The following is an 18,679-nucleotide window of genomic DNA, read 5'->3' as shown; positions in this document are numbered from 1 at the left end:
CCCAAATGGCTCTTTGGAGCAGAAAGAGACACTTTGTGAGGCCATTTTGTGCTTCAGACAATCTTCTCCCAGGGCTAAACTGGATCCTGTCAGCGTGGCCAGGGGAATGCACAGCACCATGTCCTGCAGTGAGCAGCAGGGGCCCCTCATCCCTGTGGCCAGCACAACCGTCAGAGAGACCCCCCCAAACCAGACAACCGGCGCCCCCAGCTCCTAGGAACAATCCCAGGCCATGCCAGGAGAGGGAGAGTCTCCCAAGCCCTCCACCCCACGGAGATGGCTCGTGACGCCGGCAGAGGATGCTGACACGGAGAAACGTGGATGGAAAAGGCATCTTCACTCATGCCAGGAAGAAACGCTTCTGGCGGGTCAGGGCGGCCGAGAGCCGTGCACGCTCTGTCCCGGGGGCACCACTGACCTTTCCGGGCTAGAAATCATCAGCCCAGAGAGCGTCGCAAACCCAGCGGGGTGGAGTCCAAGGGCCAGAGCCTCAGCCATAACCAGCGCAGCAGGGCCAGTCTCCGCTGGCCACAAAGAGCAGGATGCTGACCCTTTGGTGAGGCGGCAGGCTCAGCTGTTTGGCCAGGCTTAATTAACCCTGTACGGGCAAGGACAGCAAAGCTCCCCCACTCGCCGTGGGCTGCTTTGCAGCATTAAGACCAAATTAGTCTCTAGAGCCACCCTCACCACGGAGGGGTTTGGCCCTAGGAGTTGAGTAGATCTGGGCCCCACCACTGCCAATGGGAGTTTTCACCCTGATGTCATGGGGCTCAGATTTGGCCGTGACTGGGGAACTGCACGGCTGGAAATGCTCTAAAAGCCCCAGCTAGTACAGACATCTTGGGCCAAATGCTGCCCAGGGCTGTACCCCCCAGCACACGCCTGATTCTCCACTGCCTTGTGTTCAGCACATGGGTAAGTGACAACACACCAGCATGGCTGTGGAGTGCAAGTCAGGGCAGAATCCAGCCCCTCGTCCCCGAGCAGGCTTTGCTCCCACCGAGCCACAGTCCAGCTTCCCTGCCTGACCGTACTGGGAGGAACACAGAAGTTGGCTCACCGGATCATCCCATGGTCCATCTAGTCCCTTGACCTGTCTCTGTCAGTAGCCAGCACAAGCTGCTTCAGAGGAAGGCTCAAGGAACACAGGATGAGTCTAGATTAACCTGCCTGTAGAGGAAGGTCCTTCCTCCCCCCGGCAGCTAAGTTTGGCTGACGCCTTGAAGCAGGACCGTTTTAAAGAAAAATCCTCTCTTTTGTAGCCCATTATCTCTAGAAATGTCTGACGCCCACACTATACCCTTAGCATCTGCAATGTCTTGTGGCAATGAGTTCCACAGATTAATTATATGTGGTGGAGGCAAGTGTTTTATCAGTTTTAATTGTATCACCTTTCAAGTTCAGTGAATGTCCCCTTGTTCTTGAGTTATGAGTAGAGGTAAATAGAAGCAGCCAGTTTCTCTCCTCTAGACTCTTCCATGTTTTCTATATCTCCATCACTTCCCCTCTTGCTGGGTTTCCTCTCTTAACCAAACAGTCCCACTCTCTCTTCTTGGCTGTTTTTCCCTGCCTCTAATCATTTTCATTACCCACCTCTAAGCCCCCTGTAATCCTGCTCTGTCCTTTCGGAGATGGGGCAACCAGCTCTGAACACAGCGTTGCAGATGGTAACACCCCACTGATTAATACTGTAGAAGGGCACTGTAGCATTGGGGGGCGGGGAGAGATCACAGTCTGGCTCATCTTAGCATTGTGCTTGTAGTAAGAGGGACACAACCAAATAAAAATCTGGATTTCTAGATTGCTCTAAATCCTCCAGTATGCCAAAGTCCTTGACCAACGACATGCAGCCACCTCTGGGGTGAAGGTCAGCTTCCACCAGCATACTGCACAATGCGGGAAGAAGACATTTTGCATAAAGAAAGTAGGGCAATCCCACCCTAGGAGCAATTAGCAGACAGCACTCGGGTCTAAGAGTCGCAGAATAAAATTGCTTGGAATTTAGCAGATGTCCCTGTGAAGGGCTAAGATGGCCTTACGGAGTTGTGAACCTGTGGTTATAAAGAACAGAGGGATTTACACCCTAAGGCTCTGTTCCCTCAGCCATAGCATTTGAGAATGCCAAGGCAGGGAGTTAGATAGTACAGGCAAATGCAGCAACCATGCTGTACTCCTCTGAGATGACTCTGACACCACTGATCAGAGGTGGATTTAACAAGAGGGGATGTTGGCCAGGATCATGCCCTGGAGGGACCATGAAGAGATCTTTAACTTCCATTGGCAGGTGTCATACAGAGCAGGGATGAGCAGCAGCATACGGGTGGAAGCCGTGCACCGGACACCTGGTCTGTGTACCCCAGGCTGGTCTGTCAAACACAGGAAGTTCAGGGGATCTCACCAATGGAAAGATAGCTCCTTAGCTGTACAGGGCAGAGCAAATCAGGATGTGGGGTGAAGACAACTCAACCCACTGACATCAGCTGATGTGATTCCCCCCTTTGCTGCCCTGGATTCTTCAATGGAGACATTTGGTCAACATCTAGCCAGAACAAAGTTTCATTGAGTGTCTTGAGGATGCTGGTAACAGGAATGTTGAGGAATAGGGTAATATCCCTTTAAATAACTTGTGAGCCCTCTAGTGGTGCTCACCAAGTCCAGTGTCTGAGAAGGCACCAGAAACCAGAGCAGCAGCATGTATGGAGCTAGGCATGGCATGACTGCATATAACTTACATGCACGTGGCCCATGGTAGCACATCTCCCAGCAGCCTTTCTATCACCCCCCGTGCATGAGACCTGCCCTCCAGCTGAGGTGTCTTTAAGATCCAGTCCCTGGCAGGCATTACTGTGACACTGCATCCCATAGTCTTCACAGTGATATTATTATGGTATAATTATGACATAGTTATGATGTATTTCATGCAAGATCAGTCATGGGCGGGGTCATTGGAAAGGTTATGATTTGCTGGATATGATTATCCTATTTGTATGCATGTATCGTTTTCGTATCTGAAGTTATGAATATTGACTATGTATCTCTTTCACATGTAACTATCCCTGGGCAATGCCCACTAGGCAAAAGGCTTTCAACCTAGATGGCTGGCCAGGAAGGGCCCATTCACCTTAATGAGCTGTTAGAGAGAACAATAGGCCTTAGGAGAAGCTTCCTGAAGACGCCACAGACAGCCTCCGAGTAATGGCTGCTGTGACATTACAAGGACATGTGACCAAGTCACCTAGTGCTGGACTCCATCTTGGAAGGTCAGTATTTTCCCACTGCTGGCCTGGGAAGCAGGCTTTGAAACAAAGGGTTCCCTCCCTGTGCAAAAGCTATATAAGGCAGGGGAGTGACATCTTGGTTCTTCATGGACTCCCCCGCCCAAGAAGACTCCTGGAAACACCTGAGGAACAAAGACTGAACTGGAAGAAGTGCTGGACCCAGGCTAAAGGGATTTTTAGCCTGTGAATGGAACAACTGGGGATTCCAAGTTGTAAGCAAGCGTAGCTTGCCCCTTAAGAATCTGCAGCCTGCTTGTATAATCACTTAGGGTGAGAATGCAGTATTCATAACTGATCTATGTAGTATATTAAGTTTAGTTTGTGTTTTTTTGTTTATTTGCTAGGTAATCTGCTTTCATTTATTTGCAATCCCTTATAATCACTTAAAATCCACCTTTTGTAGTTAATAAGCTTGTTTTTGCTTTATCTAAACCTAGTATGTGGGAGTCATAACTTGGGGCAGAAAGCTATTGCATATTCCTTTTCACACAGAGAGGGGGCAAATTTCATGAGCTTACGCTGTACAGTTCCCTGTGCAGCGCAAGACGGTATAATTTTGGGTCTATACTCCAGAGGGGGTGCATGCCAAAGGAGGTGGGAAGTACCCTAGCTGAAGCCTTCCTATGCAGGAGCTGGTCAGAGCATCTGCGTGTAACTGCAGATGGGTGTGTCCCTACCTGTATGTATGCTGGTGAAAGTGCAGGCTAAAGCCTGGAGAGGGCTTGGCAGGTTGTCACAGCAGTACAGTGCAGAAGGGAGCCCAGGCTGGTGGATCAGGGGGGCTCAGTGGTACCCCAGTTCCAGGTGGCACCCTGGGGGGAACCCATCACTATTACCAAGTCTTTTGGCACTCCCGAGTCATTCAGCACAACCATTGTAACCGTTGTTCTTTCACCACCGGGTGTCTGGAATCTTTAGTCCACCTCCTCACACCACCAGATGCCTGTGCCCTGAGACTGCGTGAGGGGAGTCCCAGCCCCTGTTTCAAGGCTCTGGTGCCCAGGCTCTCTTCCCCCTCAAACTCTCCCTCAGGGTTTGTTGCCTAGTGCACTCTCAGCCCCTTTGCAGACCTAGCTGTCTTTCGACTCAGTCTCAGACCTTCTTTCAGGGTCTCTCACTATTTCTTTAACCCAGCTCTTTTTCCAGGGCTCCTGGACCCAGATCTTCCCCACCCTAGCCCCTTCCCTGCCTTGCAGCCCCATTTCAGAGATCCTTTACGCTCTCTCTACCCTGTTTAAATTCTCTCTTCCGGCCACACCGCCCCAGGAGCAGAAGCCTTCCAGCTGCTCCGTAGCTACCCATTATTAACCCATTCTCCTTTCTTTGCCTGGCTCATGCCAATTCCCTCCCCGCCCCATCCTGGGAGAAGAAGCCTCGGCTCAGAAGGGGGCCGAGTCACTCTGACAATCATCAGGTTAATTTATGACCTAACTGTGCCTGTTCTTTTTGTCAGATAAGGAGCAAAAGGCACCAGTAACCTGCCCTTCCTCTTTATCCACTTCCTCAGGAAGGGGGCACTGCAGAGCCCTGACCTCATCTCCCCAATACTAACCTCTCCTTGCATCCGACACTGTGACATTTCCCAAGTGCTTAGGGACTAGCAAAGGCTAGCAGATGGGAAAGTAGGGTCATCAAGGAAAACGGTGCCAAAGCCTGGCTCCTGGCTTCTAATCCTGGCTCTGCTCTTGGCTTGCTGGGTGACCTTGGGCCAGTCCCGTCGCCTTGCCATGCCTCAGTTTCCCTGTCTAACACAGCTAGCACACACCTACCTCCCATGCGGGGTGAGATGCTTGCAGACCCTCAGATGGGAGAAGGGCGTTATTAATGCAGCCGTGTGTCCCATCGCCCCCCAGTCATCCCAGAATGGACATTATGCTATGACATCAGTACACATCCCTTTCCCCTCAGAGCTTGCACATATCGCTCCCCCCACACACTTCCTTTTTTTGGGCCATCAGCCCACAGCAGCCTGGTGCTGCCAGGAGCCAGCGAGAGCTGCATTATCCAGGCGGGCTGGAATGCCAGCAATGAGATCAGATTCCTCCACGCTGTTTGTTTGGAGCTCTGGCGGAGGGGAAAGTTTCCACGGCCGTCCAAGTGATGCAGAAGCACCTAAATTTAGCCTGATTTCAAGAGGGCTGGAAGGCAGCCTAGAACCTAAAGGGGCTTTATAAGCCCATCAGCTGCCTCTGAACTGTGCTGGCTCCATCCTCCCAGCCTGCTGTAAAGGGGACAGTGGCAGGGACACCCAGAACAAGCTCGATTCCCATTTTCATCCAGGAGGAGAGAAGAGGATTCCCCCCCCCGCCACCTGTGGTTGGCTGACTGGTGGGTTGTTTCTCCACTCGCCCTCCACAAGGCTCTGGAGGTGAATGAGCTTGAAATCTTCCCCTGCCTTCCACTCGGAGCGCAGTTTCCACCAGAGCTCCTCACCCACCCCGGCCCGGGATCAGCACATGGAGAAAGCCCGCGGGCTGTTCGGCGACGACTTCGGGAACTTCATGAGGCCGCGCAACGAGCCCCTGGTGTTCCCAGGCAAGTTGGCACCTGCCAGCGGGTGCAGCCTGAGATCTGGCGGCAGTGTTTGCGGGCGGGCTGGGAAGTGGGGCAAAGCGGGCAGTGGTTGTGGCTGGAAATCAAGGGTGTTCGTTGGCAGAGCGATCGGGTGGTTGCTTCTGTCTATGGCGATAAAACTTGCTTCTACTGAAGAACAGTCTAGTCTCCCAGCTGGTCCTTTGTGTCCGTCCCTTAGCATTAAAGGGTTTTTTCTTACCGCTGTCCTTACTCCAGCTCCTGAAGAGTCACCATGAGGCTGCATCATGGGCTGGTGGAGGGAAGCTCCTGGCCCCTCGAGCTCCCTCCTCCCCCAGCAGGCCGGGTGGTAGGGAGCGGAGCAGGAGGGCCAAGTGTAGAACAGCTTACAGACAAGCCAGCCTCAGCTGACCCCAGCAAGAGGCACAACAGAGCAAGCTGGAGGAGCCCTGAACGAGGGGGACTCTTACACCGACTCTAGCTCCAGTTCTCCCAGCAGGGGGCGCTCTAGGGGAGGGTGCAGGCGCTCACAGCCACGTGCATCCCAGCTCAAGCTGCGGGCTGTGGGGAGGCTCCCAACTTTTCCAGTGCTGGCCACATGTCAGCAGGGGGTGCTGTAGAGATCAGTAGGGCAGTGTAGGGGCGCTCGGAGCCACCGCAACCCCAGCCTGTCAAAGCACGGGGAGCTGTACAGAACACAGAGCAGTAACTGGGGAGTCATGACTCCTGCAGCCAGAGACCTGGGCTTCTAGGAGGAGTCAGCTGGGGCAGGGGGGAAGTCCGGATCTCCCAGCATGGGGGATGTTTTCTCTCGGTTGCTTGTTCCCAGCATATTCCCCGCCTGTTTTCAAGGGGGAAAGCAGGGAGAGAGGACTGGGCAATGCCAGCTCCCGGGGAGGCTACTCGCATCCACACGATGGGCAGAACCTGTTCCATCCTCCGCAGCAGCAGACGTTCTGGGAGCACTGGCCATGGGGCTGCGCTGTAGGGCAGGAGTGCAAACCAGGGAAGAGCTCCCAGACACTCCAGTCCTGATGGAGGCGCTACCCCCTATGAGAGGTTGGTGAGGGGCAGACCTATGTGTAAATGCATTAGCCATGCAGCTGCATTGAGGGAGACCCCAATGGGACATCAGAAGTTGGTGGGCTCGGGGGGGAGGAAACACGACCCCTTCGTTCCCCCAGGGATTGCCTGGGCAGTGACTGATGTGCCTCCTAATCCTGAGTTTGCCACTTTACATGTGGGACAGAGACCACGTCGTCCCTGCTGTGCTAGACTTGCCTAGTGCCAGATTCAGCAAGACAAGGGATCCGGGCTCGCCCCCGGTTGCTGGGTGTTTGTACAGGACTCACTGGGGGTGGGGGGTGAAACGACACCCGAGCACGTCTGTAGGGAAATCGCAGGAATTGATGTCCATGGCCAGAGGCAGCCTTTGTTTCCATGGAGAATAGCGGGGCTGACAGAGGAGAAGGTGTTGTCTGAGGTTATCTGGGGAACAACCTCTATGCCCTCACCAGCATGTCAGCGGGGGGCAGGGGCCTCACCCTCATGCCCCTGATTTCTCAGCTGATCTGTATGGGAAGGGGGACAGCAGAAGGAGCCAGAGGAATATAGAGGAAAACTTCTGCTACCATCTTGGGGGTCCTCTGAAGTGTTTCAGTAGTGAGAGTCCATAAAGGGCAGGACAGGCCAACTCTACGAAAAAGCATCTGGGGAGATTTATCTGGCTAAGTGTCCCTGAGGGGCTTTGACGCAGCCTCTTCCCTTGGTTTTCACCAGCCCGGGCACAAGGGATGTTTCCTTCGCCCAGAGAGCCAATGAAAGTGAGTCTTGGAGCCAAAAGTCATTTGTTCAAGGAACCAAAAAGAGATTGATGTGAGGAAACAGAAAGAGAACCAATGTCACGTGACTTACCCAGGCAGCCAGTCCCATGGGGGCACATTGACCTCTCTACAGAGGTGTGTGTGGGCCCAAGCACGTAAGTGACGCATGAAGGGGCCCCCTGCACCGGGGTGAAGTCCACCCCTACCCAACAGTGCAGGGTCCAGGTGAACCATTCATAGGCAAAGGGCAAGCTCGAAGTTCTCCATGAACCGTTTATTGGGTGATTTTTTTGCATAAAATGGACAAATTGATAAAAATCGGGGTGTGATTCGCAGACAGGAGGGGGATGAGTTGTTTGCTGTGTGCAGTTAGATTGAGTGAGGACAGACGCAGCTCTGTAAAACGCAGCTTTTTATCGACTGACCAGATAACTGAGCACAGTGGGACTCCAGCAGAACCATCCCAGAAGGGTTTTGTACAAGCATCGCAGCTTAGCCTGGCCCACGTGGCGGCCATCAGTTCCAGGGGGTGGCAAAATACCATTGCCCCTCCCCCCCCAAAGGACGAACAAAGCTGAGAACTGCAAACTCATCACGAGGAGATCCTGGTGTTGAAAGATGAGCTTGAAGCACAGCATAGGAACAGACCTGCTGCCACTTACTCCAATACAAGCCCATTGTCTTATTCCAGATTTACACCAGGGGAAAGTGAAAGCAGAGTCAGGCCCATTACACAGCACTATTCTGTAGTAGGTGTCAGAGGAGCAGCCGTGTTAGTCTGTATCCGCAAAAAGAACAGGAGGACTTGTGGCATCTTAGAGACTAACCAACTTATTTGAGCATATCCGATGAAGTGAGCTGTAGCTCACGAAAGCTTACGCTCAAATAAATTGGTTAGTCTCTAAGGTGCCACAAGTCCTCTTATTCTGTAGTCGTGATCCTGAACATCACACCTTACAACAGGGACCTACCTGCTGCAGGGCAGGGGCCACTGCTGTGGAGCACTGTAGTATTTCTTTCAGAGTGAAGATCCCAGAGTAGGAACAGACCACGTCTGGGCAAAACCAGGGTTGGTGAAAGAAGGAAAAGGAGCTAGTTTCACTGTGCAACTCCTTGCTGAGGAGACCTTCAGTGTCAAAGCAAGGGCAGAACCCCCCAGCATTAACTAGGAATAGTTGCATGTGAAGGTTTGTAGCTCATGACTTTAGGAGGCACACAACTGCACACACATACAAGGAAACAAGGCATAATTAACTCATGGAACTCACCTCCACAAGAGTGTCATTAAGGCTAACAACTCAGTATGATTCAAAAAAGGTTTAGGCATTTCTGTGGATATGGGAACACTCAGCTACCTTAAGCAGGCTAAAAATGAGTATGAAGGATACACTCATGCTCAGGGCCTTAGCCAACCACTAACTTGGTTCAGGAAGAACTTCCATGGATAGCTTACACCATAATTGTCCAATACAGGGTCTTACACCCCTCTCTGAAGCATCCTGTACTGGCCATGGTCAGCATGGTCAGAGCATTGGTCTGACTATGGCCGCTCCCTTACTCCTGTGTGAATCTGGTCATTGCAAATGCAGACGGCCAGTTAGATGCATAACTGCCATCTTTGCTTGTGCAAATGCAATCACAGTAACTTTGTGCGCAAATCAAGTTCACAACTGCACAAACAATTTTGCACATGCGCCGTTCGATGAGTCTTTGCACAAGCAGTTTTGAAAGTCAAGTCCTTGGTTTCCCAAGCATTCTTCCCCCCACTGCCATACATCCTTAATAGCACTGACAATCAAAAGCTTTTCTGGTGAGTACATAGCTCCAGGCTTGGGTTACTGATAAGGCGAGAGGGGTACACTAATACGGATCCAAAATCCATAAAGACTCCTTCTGACTTTGGGATCATGCCCAATATCTAGTGGTGGGGAACCATCTTCCTTTGCTCCAATCAAGGATAAGAAACTCTCCCAGATTTCCATACCCAGCTGTATACAGCAGCTCCTGGTAAAGAGCTGGATTCCCGTGTCACCCTGGAATGGGCCCTGATCTACCCCAGGCACAGGGAGAAATCCCTGCACAGGGATCAGAAATGATTCACTTTGTTCTTTCCTCTCCCAGCAGCCCGGCCAGGCAACATGGGGAACATTAAAACCCTGGGGGACACCTACCAGTTTGCCGTGGACGTCAGCGACTTCTCCCCCGAGGACATCATTGTCACCACCTCCAACAACCAGATCGAGGTCCACGCCGAGAAGGTGAATGGCTCCACCACAGCGGCCTTCCATGTGCACAGGGCCTGGAGTAGCAGCACTGGCCACTCCCTCAGCCCATAATGCTCCCTCTGCCCTGGGTAGATCTGTCCCCTTGACAGAGTCTTGTAGGAGTCATGGGCAGAACAAGACAGGGGTGTACACCAAGTCCCAGGCCATGTGTTCCTCCAAAATACAGTGACCCTGTCCCAAATCTCCACCCAGACCTCGGCCCCGAGCTTAGGCTGAGCCTGCGCCCCCACAACTCAAACCCAGCTGGGCCTCCCCACAGGGCAGCCCCGCAAGTGGCCTCTCACCCCAGTTTCCTTTCTGAGTCCCTTCCAACTTGGCAGAAGCTGATCCTCAAATCCCTCAATAGTGCAAACAGTCCCTAATCCACAGTCCAGATCACCCCCAGAACACGGAACCCTTAAAACCTGGCTTCATTCTCACCAGATCCCAGTGTCTCCTGCCACGCCTCCAGCCCTCTGCCCTTCTTTTTGGGGTGCAATCCTGGTCTTCCCAGGGGAACCCGCACAGCCTCTCTGCTGGGAGCATCCCTCACTCCCCGTGGCCTTCTCAGAGTCCAGTTCTCCAGCAAAGAGACATCAGTGGGGAGGTGCCAATTGCTTCCCTGCCTTTGGCCCTCAGCCCCGCTCCGAGTCAGCAGGCATCTCCCTCTTCCACTCCGCCTGCCTCAAACACCCATGCTGCATTCCTGCCTTCAACCTTCTCCCTGAAACCACCTTCTCTCTCTAACAGCTCTCTTCTCCTGCCGGCTACCTGACTGGTCTTTTATAGCCCCCAGGTGCTGCCCTGCCCTCTTCATTGGCCCAGCTGGGAACACCAGGCCTGGAACAGGATCCCTAAGCCCAGTTCCCTTTAATGGTCCTGTTACCCCCAGACCTTCCTCTCAGTCTGAAACCAGCCCTGTCCCTTTTTCGAGGTTTAACCATCTTGATTTTGGGGGATTTCCAGGCCAAGCTCTAGACCTGAACCCTGCGGGTCTGGCTAAGCTCAGTTCAGTATCTGGGGTTCGGGATGCTTGTCCCAGTGGAATCTTCTCATCTTCACTTTTAACGGCTGGTCCTGTGGGTTTCGTTGGTCCGGTCACCACGCTGGGAGACTTGTGCCCCTTCACCACCCTGTTGCCCCATCACGTCCCAACACAGATCGCTGCCCCAGGATGGAGTGGGGCGATGTGCTGAGCGAGGGCTCTGCAGGAGATTCCACAGCAGGCAGGGCAGTTCTGTCCAGCATCTGGGACTCAGAGCTTGTGTTTGGAGCAGGCGCGCCAGAGCTTGTGTTCTGGTCCACCTATGCCAATGGGGCTGCAATGACTTCACTAGCGTGGCTGGTGATTTACACCTCTGCGAGACCAGAATCAGACCTGATTTATTAACTACCAGAAGAAGCATGGGAGAGCTGGGTCAGAACCCTCCCTTCCCACAGCTCGCTCTCTCTGTGGGTACTTTGGGAAGCCCGAGATTGCTCGGGGCTGTGCTTCACACACTGCCCCATTTCATCACTCTAAGGTGTCACCTGGCCCAAGATGGTAAACGCTGTTATCATCCCAAAGTCAAGTGCCACCCCTTTGTGGCAGCTCAAATGACATCTCCCTTCTCAGTACCCTCTACCATCCCCTCCAGCACCTTTGGGGAAAGAGCACTATGGGTGCTGGGAGATGCTGTCCCAGAACAACCGCAGGCTGGTGACTCTGCCCATACAAATTACTGTAACTGCTTTGGAAAGTGCCAGAAGACCTGGGCATGGACCCCCTCTCATATATGCTGGTGTCACTCCGCTGACTTCAGTGAAGTGACTCCTGATTTACATCCACCTGAGTGAGAGGAGAATCAGGCCCTGAGCCACCTGCCATCAATACTTTCCTTTCTTTAACCCCCCTCCCGAGCTGCTCCAGGGTTTTCCTCCTGGCACATGGGCCCCTTTCCCATACCTGGATCATCCTTCCCACTGCAGCTTGCTGGAGCATCAGCCAGGACCACCCCCATAATGAGCTCCTGAATTATGCTGAAGTGTAGATAGCAACAGGTCAGCTGGCTCAGGGGACCGTTACTGGGCTCGGGGGCCTTTTGCCATCTGTCGGTGGTTTGCGCTTGAATGCTGGTATCACCTGGTAGTTTTCACCCCATCAGACTCAATTTCCTTACCCAGCCCTTGGAGATCCTGCTCCACTCACATCTCTCTTCTCTTCCCACTCTGGGCCTCATGTCTTCTAGCATCCTGCCCTTTGGACAGCTGGTCTCACCTATTAGGCATCTTCTATCCACTTCTTCAGAGTCCCCCCTTCTTCTTGCGGCCGGTTCCCTTCCCATCTCATCCTTGATAGCCCTTACATCCGAGCTGACCTCACCTGTTCTCTTGGCTTTGTCCTAACTCCAATTGTGAGCTGCTCTTCGGGGCAAGGAGCGTGTGGTACGGAGTGTGCATAAGGCACCGGGTACAGGACTATTTCGTTGATTAAAGGGCAGTTTGGAGGCCATCATATGACATGAGTTTGATGGGTCTCAGGCAGGACCCTAAATCACACCACCAGCACTGGCAGCAGAGCTAGCACAGGGTAGACCCCCCTAGACTGCACATGCTGCCCTCTCCGCCCCAGAGGAGGTCCCTCTAGGGCAGCATCAAAGCACACTGGCAATGGGACAATACCGGGAAAACTTGCCCTGCTAGTGCCCAGGCTGCACCCGTCCTGGGGATATACAGGGCATGAGGACAGCATTCTCCAGTGCTGTCACCTCTCCCTGGTGCTAAATTCATTATGAGGCTGGCTGGTACATACTGATCTTCTCTGCCATTCAAGGGCTCTGTGCCGCTCACGTGCACCGACATCTGCTCACTCCCAGGCCAGGTTCTGGGGACACTATGTTCTGGAGAGTATCCACGGGGACACAGTGCACTGGGCTCTAATGATGTGCGCCTAATCGCTCCAGGGGGAGCTGCAGAATGATGTAACCTTCCCCAAGCTCTACTGTGCTTCCATTCAGACTGCAGCTCCAGCCTCCTCGTTTGGAAACACCTCCGCGAACAACTCAGACTCAGCGCAACTCATCTGAGCTGGGGGGGGGGGGGAGGGGAGCTCACAGCCACCCCAGTCTTAGCCTCTGCCACTAGGAGGTGCTGTGAGCTACAGCTGCCCCACAGCCATGTCGCCTTCCACACTCCCTACAGTGGTACCCCTTGGGAGAGGCTGGTTACTTGAGTAGATGTGAGCTCCTCCGGGCCTAGAGCTCCTTCACAACCGTTGACGCCGCACACCACCTGTGAGAGCAATGCCATCCGCTCCAAGAGGCGTGTGTGGCCGCCCCACCATGGAGCAGGCCCGGCAGTGCCTCCGAAGACGCACAGACAGGCCTTCCCCACAATAACAGGCCTTTGCCCATCTCCAGCACCTTCTGTCTGCAGTCAGAAAGCGCTTTCCAACCAGGAACGAAGGCAGGGTTGCCAGGTGTCCAATTTTCGACCGGAAAGTCCAGTCAAAAATGGCACCTGACAGTGTCCAGTCAGAAACACGGACCGGACAGCCAAAGTCCGGTTGCCACTTGCAGGGGTGCCGGAACAGTTGGGGCCATGTAGGTGGACAGACAGGAAGAAAGGCGCTGCCAGGGGATCGTGGCCCAGAGCCGGAACCAGGGAGCAGCAAGTGGCCGTGCCCTCCCGCTTTGCTCCCCCAGTGTGCACCCACCTCTCACACGCCGCCTCCCCCAGTGGCAGCAGCAGTGGGGATGGGCAGCGAGAGTGCGCCCCGGAGCAGCCCAGTCTCCACTGCTCCCCCCCACTCCTGCTGCTGCTCCTGCCCCGCGGCACCAGGGGACCCCCGGGCAGCGACTTCGCCACGCCGCCGCCAGCTCCCACCTTGCACGGATGAGTAGCCGGGACAGGGCACCCCTCCCCCTCCTCCGCACACCTGCTGTGCCCCCTGCCCAGCACCAGGGGCAGTCCGTGGGGAAGGGGGTCCCTGCTCAGCCCCGGCGGCAGGACCCCTGCTTCCCTGGGCAGAGGGGCTCCGCCTGCTGCTTGGCGAGGGAGCGGGGGCTGCGAGCAGCATTTCACCACGCTGCCGACCCCCTCCTCCCCCGTACACACAGCCTGGAGCCACTGTGTCCCCAGCCAGCCCCTGCAGCTGCAAAACCCCCATGCGCCCTTCTCCCTCAATGGGGCTGCCTTGGCTCTGAGCCTCACCCCCCCCCGTTCCCAGGCATGCACCCTGCCCATGCACACTCCCCACCGCCCCTTTGCAGGACCTAGAGCCAGTTCCCCTCTCCCTCATTCCCCAGGAAAAACATGGAGACCACAATGCCCCCCTCCCAGATCCCAACTCCCTGAAATTACTATGTGCTGACCCTCGTTTCTGGTGGGTATATGTGTGTTGGGGGGGTGGGGTGTCATTGTGCCAGAATTGGAGTTTATTTAAAGGTCTTTAACTTTTTTAGGAACCTTTTGGTGTGGGCGCTGGAGGTTTAGCTCAGTAGAGTCAATCTCTCCCCTTCTCCCCACATTCTTCCCTCAATGATGTGTCTTAAAGAGGGTCCTAACTACCCGCGGCCTTGTTGGGGTTATTACCAGACTTGCCTACTTGAGCCCTGGACTTTTTCTCTGAACAGCACAAAGAGGAAACACTTCACCTGATCTAAATGTGATCTTGTTGACGGTGAGGCTCAGGTGTCGGCTCTTTGGACAGAGGAGGGGGCAAGAATGAACTTTTCAGCCAAAATGAAAATGCAGCCAGAAATTGGAAAGTTGGCAACCCTAGGAATGAAGCTCCCACCCAATCCCGGCGGTCAGTTGGTATTCGGTCCTTTTGTCAGATGCGGGGCACCAGAGCGCAGAGGGTGCACAGCGGCAGATCCAGGAACAGGACTCCGGCGTCATGACGCCCAGTCTCCTTTAACCACTCCCTCCCTTCCCAGTCCAAGCCACTCGTAAATATCAGGTGCCACCCAGCATACCTGGGGAGCAGGTAAATCTGATTAGAAATCACAAGGAGCAGGGAAGTGACTCACATAAGATCACAAGCAGGGAATGGCAGAGCCAGAACAGACAACAGCTTTCCCATCTCTTCTCCTAATCTGCCCTAAAGAAGCAACCCTCCTTTTGGCCCAGGGTCCACATTCTTTCACCCATGGCCTGGGGCAAACAGAGGCCGCCATGCCAGCCCGTGCTGTATCCCTCAGCGTGACCCACCTTTGTTTCTTTCTCCCTTCCAGCTAGCCGCGGATGGGACCGTCATGAACACCTTCACCCATAAGTGCCAGCTGCCTGAAGACATGAACCCCACGTCCGTCACCTCTGCCCTGGGTGTGGATGGCACCCTCACCGTCAAAGCCAAGCGGCACCCAGCCAAACACACAGAGCATGTCCAGCAGACCTTCCGGACTGAAATCAAAATCTGAGTGGCTGGCGCCAGGGGGGTGAGGCAGGGCAAGGGGAAGCAGCTGGCCTGAGATGCCCTAGAAACGACTCTTTAAAGAGCAGCTGGGGCTTCTTTCAACGCTTCAACAAAAGCAAGGGACATTGGGCCAAATTCTGCTCACAGTTACACCAGCATAGGGGCAAAGTCCTGGTCCCACTGAAGTCATTGGGGGCCAGATCCTGAGCTGCTGTCCAGCGGTATGACCCCATTGACTTAATTTGACTGCAGTGAAGTCCAGGGAGCTATACAGATTTCCACCAGCTCAGGAGCTGGCCCTGCAAGTTTTGCTGTTGACTTCCAATTGGCCCCTATGCCTGACTTTAATGAGAGAATGATTTAGCCCTGGCACCACTTAGGAGTTTTGCCACGAACTTCAGAGAGAGCAGGATTTGGCCCTGGCTCCTCTGGATTTACCCCAGCGTAACTGAGATCAGGATCTGGCCCAATGGGCTTGTGCTGACGCAACTGGGAGGAAAGTTTAGCTGGAACTCTTGTCCCGATGGGAAACAAATTCCTCCCAGGCTAGTAGGTGTAGCAGGTTGTCCCACCCTAGGGAAGTAGGCAGTGAGGTCCTCAACTGACCAAGGGCCTAGCCCTCGGGAGGTTCAAATAACAATTTCTGTATAGGGAGATCCAGGCAGACCGTTTTGGGCTAACATTTTATTCATTTATAAGACGAAATTCACTGGGCCTGATTCTTCTCTGACCCTGGTTTTACACTGCTGTAGCCCCACTGAATGGAGTTACTCCTGATCTATACCGGTGTGAGAGGAGACTCGAGAGCACTGACTTCAGCGGAGCTTGCACCAGGGATGGATTGGGTCTAATGAGAAGAACTCACCAGTTTCATCCCTCGGACTGAGCTCTACCTGAGAGAGATGGGAGCAGAAGTGTTTCTGTGCATAAGATTTCTCCCGTTTCCCAGGAGACATCAGCAGCTCTGTAAGCGGAAATCCACTGGGAGGGGTGATAAGAAGGAAGTCCCAGAGCAGCAGAGCTGTGCAGCAGGGCATGGGGGGAGAAGGAAATTACATGACATCAGCATCGGGCTGTGTCGCTTCCCCTCCTGTTCGGTTTGTACGACACAAGATAAGACCAGACAACACTGAGTCCCTGGCAGAGTTTTAGACACAGGATCACCACATTCATCTCTGGTGTAAACCAGTGGAACTCCCTTGGGAATCAATGTATTTGGCCCTGGAGGGTCTTTCGTAGAACTATTACAATTCACCTCCGCGCACAGATTTTGCCCAGTGAGAAAGTTGGAGCTTGTGGATAAGAGCTAAATAGCTGGTGGGACTCTCGCTGAACAAAGGCGTTGGTCGTTCCTGGGGCAGTGCTCCCTCTGGTGGGGAGGGGGAAAGACCTACTCAAGCATTTGTGTAGCACAGAGGGGGGGTCCCCAACTGTACCCTCAGATCCAAACACTCCTGAACTCTGGCGATGCTCAAATCCAAGTCTGAAGTCTGGGTCAGTCCCAACTCTTATAGAGAATTTTACACATGCCACCCAAGCCTCACTACAGCCCTGAGAGTTCAGTAAGTAGCACTGTGATCAGGTGCCAGGCTTTAAGACCCTGCATTTAAGATGCACAGAGCTATTTTACTGACTCACCATGGCAGCCAGAACAGGTGGGTCTCATTAGATACAGTTCAGGAGTATAAAAAGCTCCAAGAAAACTAGATGCAGGAGGGAATCTGTAGGAACAGCTTGAGAGGGAGTCTGGGTTATGATTTATTTATATTTGTAAGTACAAGTCCTGCCTCAGGAATTGAGGGGCAAATCCCAGGAGGGTGAGTCTGACCAGAACCAATAGTGTGAGTGCTGGGAGGGGATCGTTCCTGCTTATACAGCCATTAATCCCATTCCTCAAGGCACAAGAGTCAGAGCTGGGAACAGAACCTAGGAGCACCAGACAGCACCCCCTGTGCCCAGCAATGGGCTCAGGGGAACTGAAGGAGTCCAACATTGAGCATGTGTACAGAGGGCGGAGAAGAGAGAGGGGCACGGACAGACACACGGAAGGAGACACAATTTGGCAGAGTCTAGGTTTGACAGCTCTAAATCCAGTTGGAGCCAGGTCCCCACGCAAAGGGCCAGGAGGGTTGGAGGAGCCCACAAGATCAGCCTAGCCTTGGCAACTCTTCCTCCCAGTGGGCGTGTGTCAAGCGTGATCCATACATGCACTGAATAAAGGGAAGGAGCCAATAGCACATGGCTACACCTGCCATGGGGGCATTCGGGGGGGGAGGGAGGCTGCATTTCCCATTGACCCTATGCTGGAGTTATTCTGTATATAAATTGGTTTGGTTTGTTATAAATGATTGGTAAATCCTGACTGTCGCATCCTCTTGGTTCATTGCTATTGCTACTGTCTGCCCCTGGAGAACCTGGGGAACGGGGCACAGCCATGACACCCCCAGTGGCTGCCATCGCAGCTTCTCCCAGGCTCCTCTCCTCTCGGCCACCCCGTGCTGGGGAGCGGTCCCCCGCCGTTCTCACGCTGCGCTGGAAGCGGTTTCCAGTCAATCCATCTGGACTCAGGACAGAGGCGTCTGGTCTCGCTATCACAGCTGGGCCCCTTCTCACCACTGCTCTGTGAGCCACGTGCAAGGAGTGTGGGGAGCCTGAGCCCACTGGGGCTGCCTCCGTCACAAACGCCCAGCTGGGCACCCTCAACAGAGGGACCGGAGATCGAATGGGACATTGAGACAGGACGTGGGTCCTTGCAGGTCAAGACTGCTGCCCCCCATCAGAGCAGGGACCCTGCACTGCCATGGCCTGTGCTTGTTCTGGTCCGTCTCCGGCACCTTTCACCTACATTCATTGATTGTTAAATATCCTCTTTTCCCACATACTTGGCAGGCAGCCGGAGGGCTGGGCACTGTTAGGAGTCAAAGCCCTAAGCAGGCGTCAGCAACCAGGGCTGGCTCTCCAGCTGGCTTGGTCTTGCAATGATGCTTCACACTCCTGTGGCTGTTGGGGGCAATAGTATAGGGATCTGGCCGGCCCATAAGGAGGGTCAGGGGGTTGTCACTGGCAGATTAGCTCGTTCCTTACAATGCCCGTGAGATGACCCCCTGGCTCGGGGCTCTCGTGACCACTGCCAGGAGCTGGGGAATCCCAGAGAGTTTGGGGCTGATGATGGCCACAGAGCTGGACAAGCCTGGCCTGCACCTTGACCGAACATCCTTTGCCAGCGGTACCCCAGCGCCAGCCTCCACCCTCACAGCATGTGCTGTGTCTGGGGCAGCGTCCCATGGTGCCCCTAGATCAAGGCACTGAACTCGCCCATGGAGTCCATGGCTGAGCTTTATGGACGAAGTCTGGGCTGCCGGGGCATCCAGCCAGCACCCCCTA

The 18,679-nt window shown here is 54.1% G+C and overlaps 1 protein-coding gene across 2 annotated transcripts; it reads left to right on the top strand.

The window, feature by feature from the left end:
* The first annotated feature begins 5,381 nt into the window (after nucleotides 1-5,381).
* On the top strand, nucleotides 5,382-17,657 carry HSPB7 (heat shock protein family B (small) member 7). Of its 2 annotated transcripts, none has more exons than XM_084651689.1 (3): nucleotides 5,382-5,813; nucleotides 9,758-9,891; nucleotides 15,114-17,657. In XM_084651689.1, exons 1-3 carry the CDS (start codon nucleotides 5,651-5,653, stop codon nucleotides 15,297-15,299), a joined length of 483 nt encoding a protein of 160 aa, XP_084507815.1. In that variant the 5' UTR covers nucleotides 5,382-5,650; the 3' UTR covers nucleotides 15,300-17,657. The 2 variants fall into 2 exon arrangements, with proteins under 2 accessions (XP_084507815.1, XP_084507814.1); XM_084651688.1 differs by having other exon boundaries at nucleotides 9,755-9,891.
* The last annotated feature ends 1,022 nt before the right edge of the window (nucleotides 17,658-18,679 follow it).

Source organism: Lepidochelys olivacea, assembly GCF_965140295.1.
Source record: "Lepidochelys olivacea isolate rLepOli2 genome assembly, chromosome: 18".
Lineage (NCBI taxonomy): Eukaryota > Metazoa > Chordata > Testudines > Cheloniidae > Lepidochelys > Lepidochelys olivacea.
This window is presented reverse-complemented; position numbering and strand designations above follow the sequence as displayed.